The following is a 22,020-nucleotide window of genomic DNA, read 5'->3' on the forward strand; positions in this document are numbered from 1 at the left end:
GTTTTTTTAGTCGTATTTCAGTAGACTAAAATAGTGTTAATTTCATCAACTAAAATATTTTTGTCAACTAAATTAAAGCAGAGCTCCACCCAAATGGGGAAGTTCTGCTTTAAGGACTCGTCCCCCACTCCTCTTGAACAGTTGGCACTTTTAACAGGTACCTACTTCCCACTTCCACTCCGAGTTCCCCTCCTTGGGTGTGCAGTGGGCACCCAGCTGTGAAGCCGCAAGCTACCAAAGCCCTGGCCTCAACCCCACTCACCTGTCCCACGATCTAGCGGTGTGCTCACCCCAGTCATTTTCACCCGACACTGGCATCTTTGCTATGGGCACCCAGCTGTGATAGCTTGCGGCTTCACAGCTGGATGCCCATAACAAAGATGCCAGTGCCGGGTGAGAATTACTGGGGTGAGCACACCGCTAGATCGTGGGACAGGTGAGTGGGGTTGAGGCCAGGGCTTTTTTCAGGATACTTGAGATTCTCCCCACCTTAGGGTCTAATATCGTCACAGAAGCACAGTTGCAAACATACGGTTGTCTAAATTGTATTTGTACTGCATTATGTAATTAACAGCACCTGATCTTTGTACCTGAATTCAGTAACTTTGATGCGTATTCACATACAAGACCAAGGCCTGCCCAGCTAGCAGAAACACATTCTTAGCCCTCGTTCACACCAGTGCGATTTGTCATGCGATTTTTCAGTTCCAAATAGCATGACAGGTCGCACCTCATTTCCAGCAATGGAACTGTTCAAACTTTGAAAAGGTTCCTGCGCTACTTTTTTCTGATTTCATTGTGACTTGCATAGACTTCTGTTAAATTAAGTCTCAAGTCACAATGAAATTGGAGGTGCAAATCACACTGATCAGCGGCCTTAAAAATCACACTGAAGTAGCGCAATTTCAAAGCCGCATTGGTGTGAACCAGGGAGTGTTTAAAGGTATTTGTCTTAGAAATGTTTTTATGAACTATTATATAAGGCCAGAGAGTAGCAGATAACATGAAGACTCATTTAGTGGTCAATATGATGGACTACTTACCATGTTCAGGACTGTCTTCACTTTGAGTAACCTCTATAATAGACAGTTCCACTGTTTTGTAGACAATAGGCAACATTTTAATAACATTAGGAAATAGTTCCACTTTTCTCACTGAATTCAAGATGTGGTGTTGCAGATTTTCTATGTCATTATAGTTGTTGCTGTCAATGGTAATAACTGGAAGAACCTAAAAAATAAGAAGTATACATTTTCATATAAAAATTTAGTATTAGTATTTACACGCACATGAACTTTAATGGCATCCCAGTCTTAGTCCATAGGGTTCAATATTGAGTTGGCCCAAGCTTTGCAGATAAAATAGCTTCAACTCTTCTGGGAAGGCTGTCCACAAGGTTTAGGAGTGTGTCTATGGGAATGTTTGACCATTCTTCCAGAAGCGCATTTCTGAGGTCAGGCACTGATGTTGGACGAGAAGTCCTGGCTCACAGTCTCCGCTCTAATTCATCCCAAAGGTGTTCTATCAGGTTGAGAGCAGGGCTCTGTGCAGGCCAGTCAAGTTTCTCCACCCCAAACTCACTCATCCAAGTCTTTATGGACCTTGCTTTTTGCAGGGGTCAGGCTTGGCCCCTTAGTTCCAGTAAAGAGAACTCCTTAAAGCATCAGCATACCAAGACATTTTGGACAATTTCATGCTCCCAACTTTGTGGGGACAGTTTGGGGATGGCCACTTCCCATTCCAACATGACTGTGCATCATTGCACAGAGCAAGGTCCATAAAGACATGGATGAGTGAGTTTGGGGTGGAGGAACTTGACTGGCCTGCATGAGTCCTGACCTCAATCTGATAGAACAGTGATTCTCAACCAGGGTTCCGTGGAACCCTAGGGTTCCTCCAGAGGTTTCTAGGGGTTCCTTAAGCATTGGGCAATTTCTGCATCTCAAATAAGTTCCCACTGACACCATTGATCTTTGTAACTATCTGTAAGGCGCAAATTCTTCCCAATGACCACAAGTGTAAGGACCATTCTTCCCACTGACCTTCACACTAATGTATCATGAGTTGTAGATTACAAATTTTTAGCAGGGGTTCCCTGAGACCGGAGAACTATTTCAAGGGTTCCTCTTAGTTAAAAAGGTTGAGAAAGGCTGTGATAGAACAACAATGAATTAGAGCAGAGACAGCCAGCCAGGCCTTCTCATCTACATTAATGCCTGACCTCACTAACGCACTTCTGGAGGAATGGTCAAACATTCCACACTCCTAAACCTTGTGGACAGTCTTCCCAGAAGAGTTGAAGCTGTTATAGCTGCAAAGGGTAGGCCAACTCAATATTGAACCCCACAGACTAAGACGCCATTAAAGTTGAGGTATGTGTAAAGGCAGGCCTCACAATACTTTTGGTAACATAGTGTATGTGCATTTACTACCTTTGGCAAATTTTGATACACTACTAAAAAGTAAATTCCATAATGCATTTCTGGCATCTGGATTGTTTGTGACTTTCCTTTCTTGCTGGAGGGTTGCAGGTTGCTCATTGGCTGAACCAGCTCAATTCACCTCATTAGAACACTTGCCTGGCTTCCTTACAATTTGAGTAAAGTAGCAAGGTCTGGACTTGACCATTGGTCTATGACATAAACATATTTTTGTTTTGGATAGGTTGCGGAAGGAATACCATCTCTGTCAGGATTTTGCTGATGCCTGTATCTACACTGGGGAGATTCACCCTTTCTAATTGTTCTGGTGACCCATGTCAGCAGAAAAGAAAATGAGGGAAAATTCTAAATCGTACATCTCTCACCAGAACAGGAAGTTAGGGGAAGTTCTCCAAAAGGAATACTTGTTCTGGTGACAACTGTTTATAAAAGGGAATTTCCCATAACTTTGGAAAGATCGCCTTCCGCTAAAGTGAAGTCTCCACAATAAGTCACAGACACAGGCGTTGTTAGCATGGGGCTATTGAGGTTGGAGCCCTGAATGTGTGGCCAATGGCCCCAAGTATCAGAAAAGGGCCAGACTGAGACAGGCAGACAGCAATCTACACAGGCTCTGTGTTCTTTGATATTGCGGCACCGCCCGCTGACTGACAGCAGGCGGAGTGATATGCCGCAGGAGATCAGGAGAACGACGGCGAGGCAACGTCCCCTTCTCCCTCACCCTCAACATCCAGTCACGCTGGATGATGGCCATGGTGGCTGCCTGTGACTGGGACAGAACGATGAAGATTAAAGAAAAAAAAAGTGTTTCTCTCTCACTCTCTCTCTCTGTCTGTATATTGCCCTGTACACACGATAGAATTTTCTGACAACAAAATCCATGGGATTTGTTCCGACGGATGTTGGCTCAAACTTGTCTTGCATACACACGGTCATACAAAGTTGGTCGGAAATTACAAACGTCTAGAATGCGGTGGCGTACAACGAGCCGAGAAAAATTAAGTTCAATAGCCAGTGCGGCTCTTCTGCTTGAGTCCGAGCATGCGTGCAACTTTATGTGTCAGAATTGTGTACATGTGATCGGAATTTCCAACAACAGATTTTTTTGTCGGAAAATTTGAGATCCAGATCTCAAATTTTGTGTGATTGAAATTCCGATGGAAAATGTGTGATGGAGCCTACACACGGTCGGAATTCCCGGCAACAAGGTCCTATCACACATTTTCCATCAGAAAATCCTGTCGGGTGTACAGGGCATATCTCTCTCTTTTTTTTCTCTCTCTCTCCTCTCTCTCTTTTTTTCTCTTTTTTGTCTCTCTCTCTTTCTTTTTCTCTCTCTCTCTCTGTTTTCTCAATTTTTCTCTCTCTTCTCTCTCTCTTTTGATGGGCACAGTGGCTGCAACTGATGGGCACAGTGGCTGCAATTGATGGGCACAGTGGCTGCAATTGACGGTGCACAGTGGCTTCATGTGACGGGGCACAATGGCTTCATGTGACGGGGCACAGTGGCTGCAATTGACGGGGCACAGTGGCTGCAATTGACGGGGCACAATGGCTTAAATTGACAGGCACAGTGGCTTCATTTGACAGGGCACAGTGGCTTCATTTGACAGGGCACAGTGGCTTCATTTGACAGGACACAGTGGCTTCATTTGATGAGGCACAGTGGCTTCATTTGATGAGGCACAGTAGCTGCAATTGACGGGGCACAGTGGCTGCATTTGACGGGGGGCACAGTGGCTGCATTTGACGAGGCACAGTGGCTTCATTTGACCGCCCCTTTGATTCATTTTAAATAAATAAATGTAGGCTTTAAGGGAGCAAGGGCAGGTAGGTCAGTGCATGTCAGGTAGGTAGGTCAGTGTGTGTCAGGTAGGTCAGTGTGTGTCAGGTAGGTCAGTGTGTGTTAGTGTATGTCAGATAGGTCAGTGTGTGTCAGCCAGGTAGGTCAGAGTGTAGCTCAGGTAGGTCAGTGTATGTCAGGTAGGTCAGTGTATGTCAGATAGGTAGGTCAGTGTATGTCAGCCAGGTAGGTCAGTGTGGGTCAGGTAGGTCAGTGTATGTCAGATAGGTAGGTCAGTGTGTCTCAGGTAGCTCAATGTGTGTCAGATAGGTCAGTGAGTGTCAGGTAGGTCAGTGAGTGTCAGGTAGGTCAGTGTGGGTCAGGTAGGTCAGTGTGGGTCAGGTAGGTCAGTGTATGTCAGGTAGGTCAGTGTATGTCAGATAGGTAGGTCAGTGTATGTCAGCCAGGTGGGTCAGTTAGGTCAGTGTATGTCAGATAGGTAGGTCAGTGTGGGTCAGGTAGATCAGTGTGGGTCAGGTAGGTCAGTGTATGTCAGATAGGTAGACCAGTGTGTCTCAGGTAGGTCAGGTAGGTCATGTAGGTTAGTGTATGTCAGCCAGGTAGGTCAGTGCATGTCAGGTAGGTCAGTGTGGGTCAGGTAGGTCAGTGTATGTCAGATTGGTAGGTCAGTGTATGTCAGCCAGGTAGGTCAGTTGGGTCAGGTATGTCAGGTAGGTCAGTGTATGTCAGCCAGGTAGGTCAGTTGGGTCAGGTATGTCAGGTAGGTCAGTGTATGTCAGCCAGGTAGGTCAGTGTGGGTCAGGTAGGTTAGTGTATGTGAGATAGGTATGTCAGTGTGTCTCAGGTAGGTCAATGTGTGTCAGATAGGTCAGTGCGTGTCAGGTAGGTCAGTGTGGGTCAGGTAGGTCAGTGTATGTCAGGTAGGTCAGTGTATGTCAGATAGGTAGGTCAGTGTATGTCAGCCAGGTGGGTCAGTTAGGTCAGTGTATGTCAGATATGTAGGTCAGTGTGGGTCAGATAGGTCAATGTGGGTCAGGTAGATCAGTGTGGGTCAGGTAGGTCAGTGTGGGTCAGGTAGGTCAGTGTATGTCAGATAGGTATGTCACTGTGTCTCAGGTAGGTCAATGTGTGTCAGATAGGTCAGTGCATGTCAGCTAAGTCAGTGTGGGTCAGGTAGGTCAGTGTATGCCAGGTAGGTCAGTATATGTCAGATAGGTAGGTCAGTGTATGTCAGCCAGGTGGGTCAGGTAGGTCAGTATATGTCAGATAGGTAGGTGCCGGGTGTCGGGTGCCGGGCTCTGACTTCGGGCTGAAGCCCCTGGTCTTTTTGCCACCTAGCAATGCCCCTGGTCACAGACAACAAAAAATAAAATGTCAGTTTTAACCACACCCTACTAGAAAACTGAGATTTAGATATTTAGTGGCAAATTGCAGAAGGTGAGTGCAATTACGTCAAAGGACGCACCAGACTTGGTTGAGTGGCTTACTCAGGCTTACTCTTCTGCACTCTCCTCATCCTCTCGATCTGCACCCTCTTCTTCACTCTCTGCTGTGTGCACCCCCAAAGACACTACCACCAACACCACCACCACCATATACCTTCCGCTTGAGTCACAGGAATTATTTTCCGATCCATCACAAGACATTGCCAATGAAGGTGGCGTCGATGATGACGTGTCTAGTGATGTCACGTGGGTGCCCACAACAGAGGAAGAGGAGGGGAGTTCAGAGGGAGATATGGACCAGCAGATAGGGAGGAGAAGCAGGCGGAACTTAGATTGCAAAGGAGGGACAAAGCAGACTGCTAATGTATCAGGAGCGAGGCATCAACCATGTACGGTCACATCTGGTGCTCCCAGGACGCCGGCACATGGCTCCGCAGTGTGGGCTTTTTTTAAAGTGTCCACTGCTGACATTAGTGTTGCCATCTGCAGCTTTTGCAGTCAACGCATAAGTTGCGGTAAGCCCAACACTCACCTAGGGATGACCGCCTTAAGAAGGCACATGAGCTGCCATCACCGAGCCCAGTGGGAGCAAAGGAACCCACAAAGCCAGACTCCAGGCTCTCACTGTCCAGCCTCGTCTTCTACTTCTCCTCTCTCCTCACAATTGTCCTCCACTCCACCTTCCATCATGCCGTCCTCACGTTTTTCTGGAAAAAGGCAGGCTTCCGTGGGCCAAAAGTTCGAGCGTAAAAAAATGATGACTCCAGATAACCCTCTTGCCCAATGGTTGACGGCCGGCTTGTCAGAACTGATAGCCCGCCAACTACTGCCATATAAACTGGTGGACTCGGAGGCCTTTTGAAAATTTGTGGCCATTGGAACACCACAATGGAAGGTCCCAGGAAGGAAGTATTTCTCACAGAAGGGCATCCCAGAGCTATATGGCCATGTTCAGTGGCAAGTGAATGTATCTCTGGCACACAGTGTCAGTGCCAAGATACATCTGACCACAGACACGTGGTCTAGCAAACACAAGCAGGGAAGGTATATAACTTTTACTGCCCACTGGGTGAACCTTCTGACAGCCGTCAAGCATGTAACCCGTGGCACCCGTGTAGATTTGGTTTTACGGATTGCATGCAGGCCTCCCTCTTCTTCTCCTCCTCCTACTCCATCCTCTTCCCTCTCCTCCTTGGCTGACTCCTCCTTTTCCGCTGCTAGCGTCTCTTCCGCTGTGCTGCCCAAGATCCCCAGAACCTATTCGACATGCTAGGTGAGATGTTGCCATGCTGTGCTGCGTCTGTTGTGCCTGGAAGCCAAGAGCCACACTTGCTCTGCACTCCTTTCAGCTTTGTGTTCACAGGCAGATCAGTGGCCAACACCGCTCAATTTGACAGTTGGTAAAGTGGTGTGTGACAACGGTGCCAATCTGCTTAGCGCATTGAAGCAGGGCAAAATTACACACGTGCCATGCATGGCACACGTCTTAAACGTGGTCGTGCAGCAAATCGTTGTCAAATACCCTGGGGTCCAGGACATCTTGTGGTAGGCAAGGAAAATCTCGGCCCATATCAGAAGATCTTACACGGCCATGGCTCGCCTTGCTGACATTCAGCGGCGACACAATCTGCCTTATTTGCGATTGCCCGACGCAATGGAACTCAACCTTCTATATGCTTGATAGCAGAAACGTGCAGTTAACGACTACCTGTATGAACTCTGCGGCAGAACAGGTTCTGGGAAACTTGTTTTTTTTTCACCGCGCCAGTGGCTGCTCATGCGCGACGCATGCAGACTTCTGCGGCCATTTGATGAGATCACCAAACTGGTCAGTCGCAGCCATGGCGCCATCAGTGACATCGTACCTTATGCCTTCTTTATGGAGTGTGCATTGCGTCGTGTCATTGATCAAGCCGTGGAAGAGCAGGAGCAGGAAGACGAGGAAATTGCAATGCTGGATAAATTCCCAGGGGGGCTACTCTAACTGAGACAAGTCAACAACAGGAGTCTAAAGAGGAGTCAGAGGAGGATGGTGCCGGGGCGGATGAGGAGGAGCAAGAAGAGTATGCTTTAAACTTTTCTGGGATCCCTGTTGTTGTGCGTGGATGGGGAGAGGAGAATAAGGAGGACAACATTATCCTGGATGATGAGCAGGAGCCAGGCCACCACACCACTCCAGTGTTTTAACAGGGACCCCCATATAAAAAGCATAAAGGTCAAGGACCAGTACTGGGTGGCAACATACTTAGACCCCCGGTACAAACACAAAATGGCGGAAATGTTACCACCGTCACAAAGGGCTGTCAGAGTTGAGAACTTTTAGGCCTTGCTTCAAGAAATGCTGCATTCTGCTTTTGCGTGTGCTGGCAGAGGAGGAATTTCCACTCCCAGAGAAAGAGTTGCAGGTACCAATCCAACAGCGCCTGCAAGAAGAGGGCGGTTTGAAGATGTGTTGGTGACTTCTGATATGAGGTCATTCTTTTAGCTGACCCATCGACAGGTCTCATCCGGATCCAGCATCAGGGAATGCCTAGACCGGCAGGTGTCTGACTACATCAGGTTATCAGCCGATGTGGACGCTCTGAGAAGTGATGAACCCCTGGACTACTGGGTGGGCAGGCTTGACCTCTGGCCAGAGCTTGCCCAATTTGCAATGGAACTGTTGGTTTGCCCCTCGTCCAGTGTCCTGTCTGAAAGGACGTTCAGCGCAGCAGGGGGGATTGTGACCAATAAGCAAACTCGCCTAGCTCACGACAGTGTTGACTACCTCACATTTATAAAAATGAATGAGGCATGGATCTCGGAGGAATTCAACACTTGTGACCAGTAGACCATGTATATGCATAACTCTATAAACTATTTATTTAATCAAGCACACAGACCTTTTTTTATACCTTTGGCTCACTTCCTTGTACAAAAAAAGCACACCGTACTATATGCCTGTACCCTCCTGCTTGAAGAGGTTGAGCGGTGTCATATTTTTGGGTCCCGCAGTGAGTTGCTGGTATCAGTGCTGCTGTCAGTGCTCTCTATCTCGGTGCTGGTGTCAGTGCTCTCTCTCTATCTCGGTGCTGGTGTCAGTGCTCTCTATCACGCTGCTGGTGTCAGTACTCTCTATCTCAGTACTGGTGTCAGTGCTCTCTCTCTATCTCAGTGCTGGTGTGGTGTCAGTGCTCTCTATCACGGTGCTTGTGTCAGTGCTCTCGAACACAGTGCTGGTGTCAGTGCTCTCTATCTCGGTGCTGGTGTCAGTGCTCTCTATCTCGGTGCTGGTGTGGTCTCAGTGCTCTCTATCACGGTGCTGGTGTCAGTGCTCTCTATCACGGTGATAGTGTCAGTGCTCTCTATCTCAGTGCTGGTGTCAGTGCTCAGTCTCTATCACGGTGCTGGTGTCAGTGCTCAGTCTCTATCGCGGTGCTGGTTTCAGACAGTGAGGGAGATAGCAGCGGAGAAGCCAATCAGCAGGCAGTGCCAGCACCATGGCTGAGGATCAGCACTGGACTGGCACCTCTGGACCACCGCAGTGGAGCCCTGCATAGGTGGGGGTAAGGACCGGGCAGAGGGAGGGGCTCAAGCACTGGGTTGGCACACTGGGACACTGGCACAGGACTGCGCTGCCCGGACTGTGGCACTGATCATCTCCTGCACCCCCTTCATGGCCTGGCCTGACCTTGCCTCTCCTCCATGGCCTTCATGCACTCCTGAATTATCAGAATTTCACAGATAAAAAAAGAATGCTTGTCATTGTCAATCCCAGATTCACTTAATACTTTTGTTATGTCAGTGTCCATGTTGTGGGACTATGTTTGCACAGCTAGTAAGTATTTTGTGGCTGAAAATATGACCTGGAGATTTTTAAGGTTCGCCTGCCATTAAAGTCAACGGGGTCCGCCGCAAACTTTGCGGTTCGCAAACTTTTGGCCACGTTTGCGTTCGTGAAACGTCCCGTCAGAAGTTCGTCCATCACTAATTATTAATTGTATATTATTTAGTGAACTGTTATTTTTAAATGTTCTTGTCATAGCGTTATGTTTATGTTACATTTCTTTGCATTTTGCCAATGTCTATAATGTCATCTGTTCGTTTTTTAGAACTTGTGTTTAAAAATAAATCCTCCCAAATAATCATGCAACGTGGATTTTTTTTTCTTTTGCATACATTTATGGTGCAATTAGATATCTCTCTCAGCTTTTCTGCCTGCTCAAGGTAGAGCTCACAGTCCTGACGTTCCCCCAGATTGTTGATGAAATGCAGGAGACTGGCTTTATGTTCATCCAACATGCTGCAGATCTTCTCTTGGATATCTCTACTCTTTAGTTCCACTTCCTCTGGATGGCATAAGTCTTTGTGAGTCCCCACAGTAAGGACTACAGAATCGGGCACTCTCATGAGCAGGTTGTTAATCCAGAATCCCACCAAGTCTATAAAGCACTGAATATTATCCATCTGGTACCTGTGTGAATAGATTAAATTATAAGCTTTAGAAAAAGTAAATAAAAAAAGATGGAGAAAGTTTGGAGGACTGGATGATTTTTGCAGCTATCCACAGCAAGCAAAGCAGACTGTATCCGTTGATTGATAGTGGTCATAACAGGCAAGCAACCTAGAGTGCACATTATATTATAGTTTCATAACAATTTTTTTTTTTAAAACAATTGCAAAGGCCGGGAAAACTGCCCATCTCAATACTACGGAAACCAATAATAGAATTACCAGAGTAATGATACATGCTAAAGTCGAAGCTGCATTGTTTACAAAGTTAAAAAATATGAATGCCTATGGAAACCCTGGGTTGCCCACTTCCTCCCCCCTGACTTTGACAACTCTTTACATCTCCCCTAAATCACCTTTTCTCCAACACTGACTGCTCTTAGGTAACGGATCTGCACCCTGTAGATGTATGAAACACCTGCAGTAAACCTGATGCAGCATAGGGGTAGGGATGTGCCGAACACCCCCCGGTTCGGTTCGCACCAGAACTTTCGAACGGACCCCAAATTCGTAAGAACGTTAGAACCCCATTGAAGTCTATGGGACTCGAACGTTCGAAATTAAAAGTGCTAATTTTAATGGCTAATATGCAAGATACTGTCCTAAAAAGGGTTTGGAGACCTGGCTCCTGCCCCAGGGGACATGGGTCAATGCAAAAAAAAGTTTTAAAAACGGCCGTTTTGGCGGGAGCACTGATTTTAATGACGATTAAAGTGGAAAAAAAAAAGTTAAATATTCCTTTAAATATGGTGCCTGGGGGGTGTCTGTAGTATGCCTGTGAAGTGCCACGTGTTTCCCGTGTTAAGAACAGTCCCTGCACAAAATGACATTTAACGGAAATAACGTCATTTAAAGCTGCTTGTGGTTTTAATGTTATATCTGGTTCCTGCAATATGGTTGAAAATCATTGAGAAAAATGGCATGGGTAGCCCTCCCTGCCCATTACCAGCCCCTTTGGGTCTTGTACGCATATTAAGGGGAACCCCGTACCCATATTAAAAAAAGGAAATGCATGTGGCCCCCAGGCCCTATATACTCAGAACAGCAGTATACAGGCGGTGCAAACAAGACAGGGACTGTGTAGGTTTGTTGTGTTAAGTTGAATCTGTTTGTAATTTTCAACTGGTACATTTTTAAAGTGTAGCTCCAGTCAAAAAAACTATTTTTAAGCTTTTTGGAAAACATAGGGAAGGGTTATCACCCCTGTATAATTTGTTTTGTCATCCATCTTTTTTCATCTCACTTGCTGTTGTCTCCTTCCGTTTGCAAGTAGGAGATGTTTGTAAGTTGGATGTTTGAAAGTAGGGGCCTGCCCCATATGCTCTGCAGAAATGGCGGAACAAGGTGTTGGTTTTGCCACAACATTGTAAGCCCTCAAAGTGACTCTTGGTGGGCGCTGGAGCGCCCTGCTGTGAACGATTATATCAAGAATTGTAATTACATGCCATTGTTGAACAGTGGTAGAAAAATTGACCTTTGGTGGTTGTGGTGCTGGTGCCACAACACTATAAGTCCTCACAGTTACTCTGGGTGGGCACAGGAACGGGCCCTCCTGTGAAATATTATATCAAGAATTGTAATTACATGTCCCTGTTAAACAGGGGCAGAAAAATTGGGCCTTAGGCACTGGTGCTGGTGCCACCACACTGCAACCTCTCCCATATACTCTAGTTTTATTGCAGGAATTAGCCCTGCTGCAAAGCATTGCATCAAAAATTGTAATTAAACGCCCCTGTTAAACAGGGGCAGAAAAATTGGGCCTTAGGCACTGGTGCTGGTGCCACCACACTGCAACCTCTCCCATATACTCTTGTTTTATTGCAGGAATTAGCCCTGCTGCAAAGCATTGCATCAAAAATTTTAATTAAACGCCCCTGTTAAACAGGGGCAGAAAAATTGGGCCTTAGGCACTGGTGCTGGTGCCACGACACTGCAACCTCTCCCATATACTCTTGTTTTATTGCAGGAATTAGCCCTGCTGCAAAGCATTGCATCAAAAATTGTACTTAAACGCCCCTGTTAAACAGGGGCAGAAAAATTGGGCTGATGGCATCACCCAGAACCAGAAATGTTCTTCCAACATATCATCGGAGGAGGAAGAGGATAGACAATCAACATAACAGGACAGTCACTCAGCAACAGCATAGGCAGTCTTGAAGGGATGTGATATTTCAAAAAAAATTATTCGGTTACATCAGCTTCAGGTGCTTGGTAGCTGTGGGTGATCCAAGACTGATTCATCTTGATGAAGGTCAGTCGATCAACTGATTCGGTAGACAGCCGCACCCTGTGATCGGTAACAAAGCCACCAGCATCACTGAAGGTGCGTTCCGAAAGAACGCTGGATGCAGGACAGGCCAGTAGCTCAATTGCATACTGTGCAAGCTCTGGCCAGTGATCCATCCTCAAGACCCAGTAAGCCAGAGGATTTTCGGTGGGCAAGGTGTCCAAGTCTGACCTTGCCCCTAGGTATTCCTGCACCATATAAATCAGACGCTGGCGATGGTTGCTGGAACCGATCATACCTTGGGGCTGCGGACTAAAAAATTGTCTGAAAGCATCAGTCAGACGGCCACCTTCTCCACCGCTCCTTCTGACCGATGCCTCAGCAACACGTTGTCCAGGACCAGGAGTTTGTAACCTCCCAGTCTCTGGGAACGCGTTGCACAGACCTTTCTGCAAGGCCTCACGGAGATGTCTCATCCTCTGCTCCCTCTGCGATGGCAAGATAAGGTCGGCAACCTTACCCTTGTACCGTGGATCAAGGAGAGTGGCCAGCCAGTAATGGTCCCTCTCTTTGATCCGAAGAATACGAGGATCTTTCCGCAGGCTTTGCAGGATCAGGGAGGCCATGCAGCGTAGGTTAGCTGAGGCATTCGGTCCGGAGTCCTCTGGGTCACTAAGGACAACATGATCCGCAGCTACCTCCTCCCAGCCACGTAAAAGTCCACGTGTTTCTTGGGTAAATCATCCCTACAAGACTGCTGCTGCTGATGCTGAGTGCCAGCCTCTACCTCCATGCTGACACAATCATCCTCCTCCTCCTCTTCCTCCTCCTCATCCTCTTCCTGTGTGATGGGTGGCACAGCAGGAACACTGTCTGGATAAAGGGGGCCTTGAGAGGCAAGGAAGTCCTCCTCTTCCTGCCTCTGTTCTGCCTCAAGTGCCCTGTCCATTATTCCACGCAGCGTATGCTCCAAGAGGTGGACGAGGGGTACAGTGTCACTGATGCATGCACTGTCACTGCTCACCATCCTTGTGGCCTCCTCAAACGGTGACAGGACAGTGCATGCATCCCTGATCATGCCCCACTGGCGTGGTGAGAAAAAACCGAGCTCCCCTGACCCTGTCCTGGTGCCGTAGTCGCACAGGTACTCATTGATGGCCCTCTGCTGCGTGTGCAGCCGCTGCAGCATGGCCAACGTTGAGTTCCACCTGGTGGGCATGTCACATATAAGGCGGTTCTTGTGCAGGTTCAACTCCTTTTGGAGCTCAGCCAGCCGAGCACAGGCATTAAATGATCAGCGGAAATGCACACAGACTTTCCTGGCCTGCTTCAGGACATCCTGTAAGCCGGGGTACCTGTCCAAGAACCGCTGCACCACCAGGTTAAGGACGTGAGCTACACAGGGCACATGGGTCAGTTGTCCCTGTCGGAGGGCGGAGAGGAGGTTGGTGCCATTGTCACAAACCACCATTCCTGGCTTAAGCTGGCGTGGCATCAACCACCTCTCGGCCTGCCCCTGCAGAGCTGACAAAACATCCGCCCCAGTGTGGCTCCTGTCCCCCAAACAAACCAGCGCAAGCACGGCATGGCATACTTGTGTAGCCCCTGGAACGCCTACGGAGCACCGCTGGTTCTGAGGACAGAGAACTGGAAGAGGCCATGGAGGAAGAAGAAGAGGAGGGGGTGGAGGAGAGAGGTGTGTCACAACCAATAGTAGCATTTTGGAGGCGTGGTGGCGGAACAACCTCCAACACTACTGCACCTTGTACTGCATCCTTCCCAGCTGCCAGAAGAGTGACCCAATGGGCAGTGAAAGACAGGTAACGTCCCTGTCCATGCCTGCTGGACCATGAGTCAGCGGTAATATGCACCTTACCGCTGACCGCCCTGTCCAACGAGGCAAGGACATTGCCTTCCACATGCCGGTAGAGAGCCGGAATCGCCTTCCGCGTTTGGGGACCTGCCACTGAGGAACCGCACATTGTACAAACTCACGGAAGGGGGCCGAGTCTACCAAATGAAAAGGCAGCAGTTGAAGTGCTAGCAATTTAGCCAAGCTACCATTCAACCGCTGGGCATGTGGATGGCTGGGAGTGAACTTCTTTCGCCGGTCCAGCAGCTGGGGCAGGGACATTTGCCTGCTATAATCGGACGTGGGTGTACTGCTAGCAGAGTGCCCGGAAACACTTGGCTGTGACACACCTAATTCTACACCTTCATTCCTCTCAGAGCAGGTTTCAGAGAGGACTGAAGGTCTAGTGGGGTTGGAGATGCCAGCTGATGAGAAACAAGGAGAGGGCCGCTTTGTTCTTTGGTGTGGGTCTTTGAGGTACGCTTGCCAACGAGCTGCATAGCAGGTCAACATATGTCTGGTCAAGCATGTGGTGCCCAAGCGGCTGATGTTTTGGCCACGCGAGATACGCTTGAGACATATGTTGCAAATAGCAGCAGTGCGATCTGATGCACTCGTCTCAAAAAAGGCCCACACCAAAGAACTTTTAGAATAACGTGCAGAGGCAGCGCCCTGCACAGGCGGAGCTCTGCGGTGTGATTCAGTCGGTGTGCTGCCCCTAAGCTGGCCCCCGGAGGGCATCCTGCCTCGTTGGACATGTGCCTCCTCCTCCTCCTCTCTCCTACCAGGCACCCACGTGGAGTCAGTGCCCTCATCATCCCCTCCCTTTTCATCGCTGTAGCAAACCTGGCAGTATGCTGCAGCTTGTGGAGCATGACTGCCAGATTGCTGTCCTTCTTGAGCATCCCCTCTCTCTGCATTCACGCTACTGCCTTCCTCTAGCTGAGTGTCATCATCAGAGGCTACAAAACACTGGGCATCCTCCTGGAGCATGTACCCAACACTGTGCTCAAAGAGTTCAGGAGACTCCTCAGGAGGACATGGTGGGTCTAGGGAAGGAGTCACTGATGATGACATTGAGAGGAGGGAAGACGATGCATTGGCAGCTGCTTTGCTAGTACCCTGAGACTGGGTGAGAGAGGATGAGGAGGATGAAGAGGGCTTGGTCATCCACTCTACCAAGTCATTGGCATGTTGCGGCTCAACATGTCCAGCTGCCGAAAAGAAGGACAAGCGTGTCCCATGGCCACGTGCTGATGACAATGCACCGCGTCCACGACCAGCACTGTTGTCTCTAGACACAGAGCCTGCTTGCCCTCTTTTATCGGCTTGCGCCTGTCTGCCTCTCCTTGCTGGCCCTCCAGACATGGTAATGGCCTGAAGGGAGTTGGGTAAAAAAGCAGTTGGGTAGTGTATATTGTGCTAGAGGCACACAACACCCACTAACTCCTGCAGATGCCTTTATTATAGAACACCAGAGATAAAGGGGTATATACAGATGTATACTGTGCTGTGCTGGAGGCACACACAACTTCCAATAACTCCTGCAGATGGCAAGTGGGCTCAAATAGAGAAGAGCTATGTAGGTGGATATAGCGGTATGTACTGGGTACAGAGCACGCAGACAGCACGCACAAGCTCCTAACACTACTGACTGCAAGCTCTATTATAAAAGATAGATCACTAGCTATATAGGTGAGGTGAATATAGCGGTGTATACTGTGGTCAGGGCACGCAGACAACAACCACTACACAACAGCAAGATCGAAAATCGTCCGAAAACGATCGGTGTGTACTGTGTTGAAGGTACACAGAACACCCACTAACTCCTGCAGATGCCTTTATTATAGAACACCAGAGATAAAGGGGTATATACAGATGTATACTGTGCTGTGCTGGAGGCACACACAACTTCCAATAACTCCTGCAGATAGCAAGTGGGCTCAAATAGAGAAGAGATATGTAGGTGGATATAGCGGTATGTACTGGGTACAGAGCACGCAGACAGCACGCACAAGCTCCTAACACTACTGACTGCAAGCTCTATTATAAAAGATAGATCACTAGCTATATAGGTGAGGTGAATATAGCGGTGTATACTGCGGTCAGGGCACGCAGACAACAACCACTACACAACAGCAAGATCGAAAATCGTCCGAAAACGATCGGTGTGTACTGTGTTGAAGGTACACAGAACACCCACTAACTCCTGCAGATGCCTATATTATAGAACACCAGAGATAAAGGGGTATATACAGATGTATACTGTGCTGTGCTGGAGGCACACACAACTTTCAATAACTCCTGCAGATGGCAAGTGGGCTCAAATAGAGAAGAGCTATGTAGGTGGATATAGCGGTATGTACTGGGTACAGAGCACGCAGACAGCACGCACAAGCTCCTAACACTACTGACTGCAAGCTCTATTATAAAAGATAGATCACTAGCTATATAGGTGAGGTGAATATAGCGGTATATACTGTGGTCAGGGCACGCAGACAACAACCACTACACAACAGCAAGATCGAAAATCGGCCAAAAACGATCGGTGTGTACTGTGTTGAAGGTACACAGAACACTCACTAACTCCTGCAGATGCCTTTATTATAGAACACCAGAGATAAAGGGGTATATACAGATGTATACTGTGCTGTGCTGGAGGCACACACAACTTTCAATAACTCCTGCAGATGGCAAGTGGGCTCAAATAGAGAAGAGCTATGTAGGTGGATATAGCGGTATGTACTGGGTACAGAGCACGCAGACAGCACGCACAAGCTCCTAACACTACTGACTGCAAGCTCTATTATAAAAGATAGATCACTAGCTATATAGGTGAGGTGAATATAGCGGTGTATACTGTGGTCAGGGCACGCAGACAACAACCACTACACAACAGCAAGATCGAAAATCGGCCGAAAACGATCGGTGTGTACTGTGTTGAAGGTACACAGAACACCCACTAACTCCTGCAGATGCCTTTATTATAGAACACCAGAGATAAAGGGGTATATACAGATGTATACTGTGCTGTGCTGGAGGCACACACAACTTTCAATAACTCCTGCAGATGGCAAGTGGGCTCAAATAGAGAAGAGCTATGTAGGTGGATATAGCGGTATGTACTGGGTACAGAGCACGCAGACAGCACGCACAAGCTCCTAACACTACTGACTGCAAGCTCTATTATAAAAGATAGATCACTAGCTATATAGGTGAGGTGAATATAGCGGTGTATACTGTGGTCAGGGCACGCAGACAACAACCACTACACAACAGCAAGATCGAAAATCGGCCGAAAACGATCGGTGTGTACTGTGTTGAAGGTACACAGAACACCCACTGCTTCAGTCGCCAACACACTACACAAGGCCACCGTGCTGGCGGCCTTATATAGTGTGGGGCGTGCACTACACAGCCTGAGCTATGATTGGCCACAGGCATCCTGCCTGTGGCCAATCATGGCTCTCCTCGCTGCTGGCGCTGCGATTGGCCAAGCATGCGGGGTCACAGTGCATGCTTGGCCAATCATGAGCCAGCAATGCACTGCGCCATCGCAGTGCATTGTGGGCCGTGAGCACCACACGAATTTGGCGCGAACGGACCAAAACATTCGGACTTCGCCGAACGGGCGAACAGCCGATGTTCGAGTCCAACGTATGTTCGACTCGAACACGAAGCTCATCCCTACATAGGGGACTATGGGGTCAATTCACTAAGGGTTAAATAATGGCAAATAAAATGTGGTAAAATAAGGCTTGCGTTAAATCAATTTTGAAAGGGCAATTGACTAAAAATTTAATGTTTAATAACGAATGGGGTGTTTGATTGAGCGATAATTGCCATATATTTTTGGTAATTTATCACATTAAGCTGGTTGCTAAGGAGCGGACCGGCAAGCCAGCCACTGTGTCCTTAACAACGGATGACAGCAGAGTGTAAAAAAAAAATGCAGACAATTAAAAATATTAAAAATTATGAAAAAAAAAACAGCGTGCCCCCCCCCCCCATGTTTACCAGGCCCTTTGGGTCTGGTATGGATATCAAGCGGAAAACTCACATCAAAATAAAAAAAAAAATGGCTTGGGTCTCCCCCGAAAATCCATTCCAGACCCTTATCCAAGCAAGCACCTCCCCCTCCTGAACCATGCTAGGTCACATACCCTCAACATGGGTCGGTGCTTTGGGGTGGGAGGCTCTGCCCCCCGCCCCAAAGCACCTTGTCTCCATGTTGATAGGGAAAAGGGCCACTTCCCTACAACCCTGGGCTGTGGTTGTGGGGGCCTGCAGGCAGGGGACTTGTTGGAATCTGGAGGCCCCTTTAACTAGGGGGCCCCCAGATCCTGCCCCTCCCCATGTGAATGAGTATGGGGTATAAAAGTGTAAAAGTTAAGAGTTTTTGACAATTCCTTTATTAAAAAAAGAAAATCTCCCCCTGGAGTAGATCCATCGTCAATCACGCCACCCGCCCACACCGCCAGACCTGAAAAAAGAAAAAAAAGCTGCAGCTGCTACAAATGCTCCCGCAGTTTTCCTGCTCCACCATGTGACATTTCTTAAATAGGTAAGGGGCGGGGCCACCCGGTGAAGTCACTGGGTGGCACTGCCCTTTTGTGAGGTCAATGACCGGTGCATGCGGGGTCGGTGATGTCACAAGGGGGTGCGGTGCCACCAGGCAACGGCAAAGCAGGCATTCTGCGGTTAGTCTTTGTCCGACTGAGCATTTTTTTTCTTTTTACGGGTTCGGCGGGCAGCGTAATTGACAATGAATCAACATCGGAGGGACATTGATTTTTATTTTTAGTAAAGGAATTGTCAAAAACTGTCTGTGTGTTTTTATTTCTTTTTAACACATTTTTTGGTGAAAGAGTAGGGATAGAATGTACCCCATATCCATTCACATGGGAGGGCGGGATCTGGGGGTCCCCTTGTTAAAGCCCCCTGTCTACAGAAGCTCACAACCACAGCCCAGGGTTGTGGGAAAGAGGCCCTTGTCCCCATCAGCACCCATCCCATGTTGAGGGCATGTGGCCTGGTATGGTTGCATTAAGGTGAAAAAACACGAACCTTTACAACCCCTTTAACCACTTCAGCCCTGGAAGGATTTACCCCCTTGCTGACCAAAGCACTTTTTGTGATACGGCACTGCTGCGCTTTAACTGACAATTGCACGGTCATGAGACGTTGCACCTAAACAAAATTGACGTTTTTTTCCCCACAAATAGAGCTTTCTTCTGGTGGTATTTGATCACCTCTCCTGTTTTTATTTTTTGCGCTATAAACAAAAAAAGAGGGACAATTTTGAAAAAAATTCCCCCAAAAATATATTTAAAAAACAATTTTTTTCCTCAGTTTAGGCCGATATGTATTCTTCTTCTATACTTTTGGTAAAAAATTGCAATAAGCGTATATAGATTGCTTTGCACAAATGTTATAGCACCTACAAAATAGGAGATAGATTTATGGCATTTTTATTATAATTTTTTTTTATTAGTAATTAGCGGCGATCTGCAATTTTTATCGTGACTGTGACATTATGGCGGACTCATCGGACACTTTTGACACCATTTTGGGACCACTGTCATTTATACAGCTATCAGTGCTATAAAAATGCACTGATTACTGTGTAAATGACACTGGCAGGGAAGGGGTTAACCACTAGGGGGCAATCAAGGGGTTAAGTGTGTTCTAGGGAGGTTTTCTAACTGTGGAGGGGGTGGGCTACCACTGACATGACAGCGATCACTGCCGGGATGACCGGGAGCAGTAGATATTTGTCCTATCACTAGGCAGAACTGGAAAATGCCTTATTTACAAAGGCATCTCCCCGTTCTTCCGCTCCGTGATACGATCATGGGCCCCTGGCTTACATCAAGTCTGCGGGACCTGCTGGCACATTCACACGCGCCCACAATGCTGCGATTTAAAGGGGACGTACCTGTACACACATTTGCCCAGCCGTGCCATTGTGCCGACATACATTGTCGTGTGCTGGTCGGCTAGTGGTTAAAAGCTTACCGCATAGTTTTTTGATGATATTTACTGGCACATTTTTCCTTTTGCAGTAAATACCGCATAATTGTTATGTCTTTTTGGGGAATTGGATTTTATTTACCACATGCAATCATTTATGCAAATGAGTAACGTGAACGTATTATTGAATGCGGTAAACGTTAGTGAATTGACCCCAATGCAGCCTATAGGTGTAACACTATGTATAGATGGTGATATGGAAGACAGATAGAAAATGCAGATGAGTGACATGTCCTTATGTCATTGAAAAAAACTTAGTACTGCAGTATTTAGTGATACTTTATTTCCACTACATTTTCACTTCTCAGGGGTAAAATGTAGACAAATTAGAAACAAATGGGGTGGAAGGGGTGGAATAGTCAATAAGTGAAGGTTTTGGACTAAGCTTCTCTTCATAATGATAGTAAATAAGAATGTTTTATATATATATATATATATATATATATATATATATATACACACAAATACACAAGCTAGCTGTAGCTGCAATTGGTGAGACTCAGCATTTAGGGGGACCACTGGCAAAGCACCTTGTCCCCACATCAATTGGTAAGGCCCCTTTCACTTGGGGCAGACTCGGTCAGAAGTCTGTCTGTTCAGCAGGGAATTTGTCTGCTGATTCCCGCTATGTAGGCAAATGGCTTGTCTGTGTCCCCTCTGCTTATGCAGAGCAGACACAGACACAGCCTGCTGTTCTCTATGGGTGGTCAGATGTAAACAGACCACCTGTTGGCCAACCGATCCACTAGACCAGTGATTCTCAACTAGGGTTCCTCCAGAGGTTGCTAGGGGTTCCTTCAGCATTGGGCAAATTCTGCCTCTCAGATAAGTTCCCACTGACACCATTGATCTTTTTAGCTATCTGTAAGGAGGTAATTCTTCCAAATGACCACAAGTATAAGGACCCTTCTTCCCACTGACTATCACACTAATGTATCATGAGTTGTAGATTTCACATTTTTAGCAGGGGTTCCTCGAGACCGAAGAACTATTTCAAGGGTTCCTCTGTGTTGAAAAGGTTGAGAAAGGCTGCACTAGACAGATGGGGGACAGATCCCCATCCATCTATTTTTAATGGACGGAATTGGATAGGATGTCGGCGGGTGTCAACAAACATATCCGTTGATACCCACTGCTCCATACAGGGCAATGGATGGTTCAATCTGGTCTGCCTAAAAAACTGACAGGCAGACCTGATTGTTGTGAAAGGGACCAAAGGCATATTTAATACCCCTACTCATTCTGAAAAGTCAGTAGTAAATAAACTCACACACTTTTTGACAAGTTTCACAGTCAGGCATGGTGGGTAAATACCAATGCAAAGAAGCATCAGCATTTACAAGAGTGTGGCCACATAAAGGAATTCACTTGTATAGTAGGTTGTACATGGCACACGGAGCTCTCCAATTGTGGGAGAGCACAGGGAGATTTAGGCTGGGACCAAAAAATGTATTTAATAGCCCCACATTTCATATACTAAGGTAACTGCTCTTCTGTGGATACAACAGTATAGTGAGCATTGTCACCCTAGGACAGGATGTGTGTTGCTGGTATGATCACTAGGTAAAAATAAATTTGAAAAAAATCTGAAATAAACATAAACATCTAAGGACTGGTGAGCGGAGCTATAGTATATAACATTTCTGGTCCTTATTTACTGGACACAGCATGCATTGGCTATAGTATCATTTATTTATTTCAGACCTATGCATTAGTGTGACACGTTT

The 22,020-nt window shown here is 47.3% G+C and overlaps 1 protein-coding gene across 1 annotated transcript in view; it reads right to left on the reverse strand.

The window, feature by feature from the left end:
- The window catches only part of LOC143935204 (malignant fibrous histiocytoma-amplified sequence 1 homolog), a 72,736-nt gene that overhangs the window by 24,195 nt on the left and 26,521 nt on the right, over positions 1–22,020 (reverse strand). The window contains exons 3-4 of the mRNA XM_077458894.1: positions 9,849–10,143; positions 1,044–1,230 (exon numbers count right to left, since the gene is read on the reverse strand). Coding sequence (XP_077315020.1) covers positions 1,044–1,230; positions 9,849–10,143 — 482 coding nt within the window. The remainder of the gene's footprint in view (positions 1–1,043; positions 1,231–9,848; positions 10,144–22,020) is intronic.

Source organism: Lithobates pipiens, unplaced genomic scaffold (genome assembly GCF_037356315.1).
Source record: "Lithobates pipiens isolate NorthernLeopardFrog02 unplaced genomic scaffold, aLitPip1_a1.2 Scaffold_10, whole genome shotgun sequence".
NCBI classification, from domain to species: domain Eukaryota; kingdom Metazoa; phylum Chordata; class Amphibia; order Anura; family Ranidae; genus Lithobates; species Lithobates pipiens.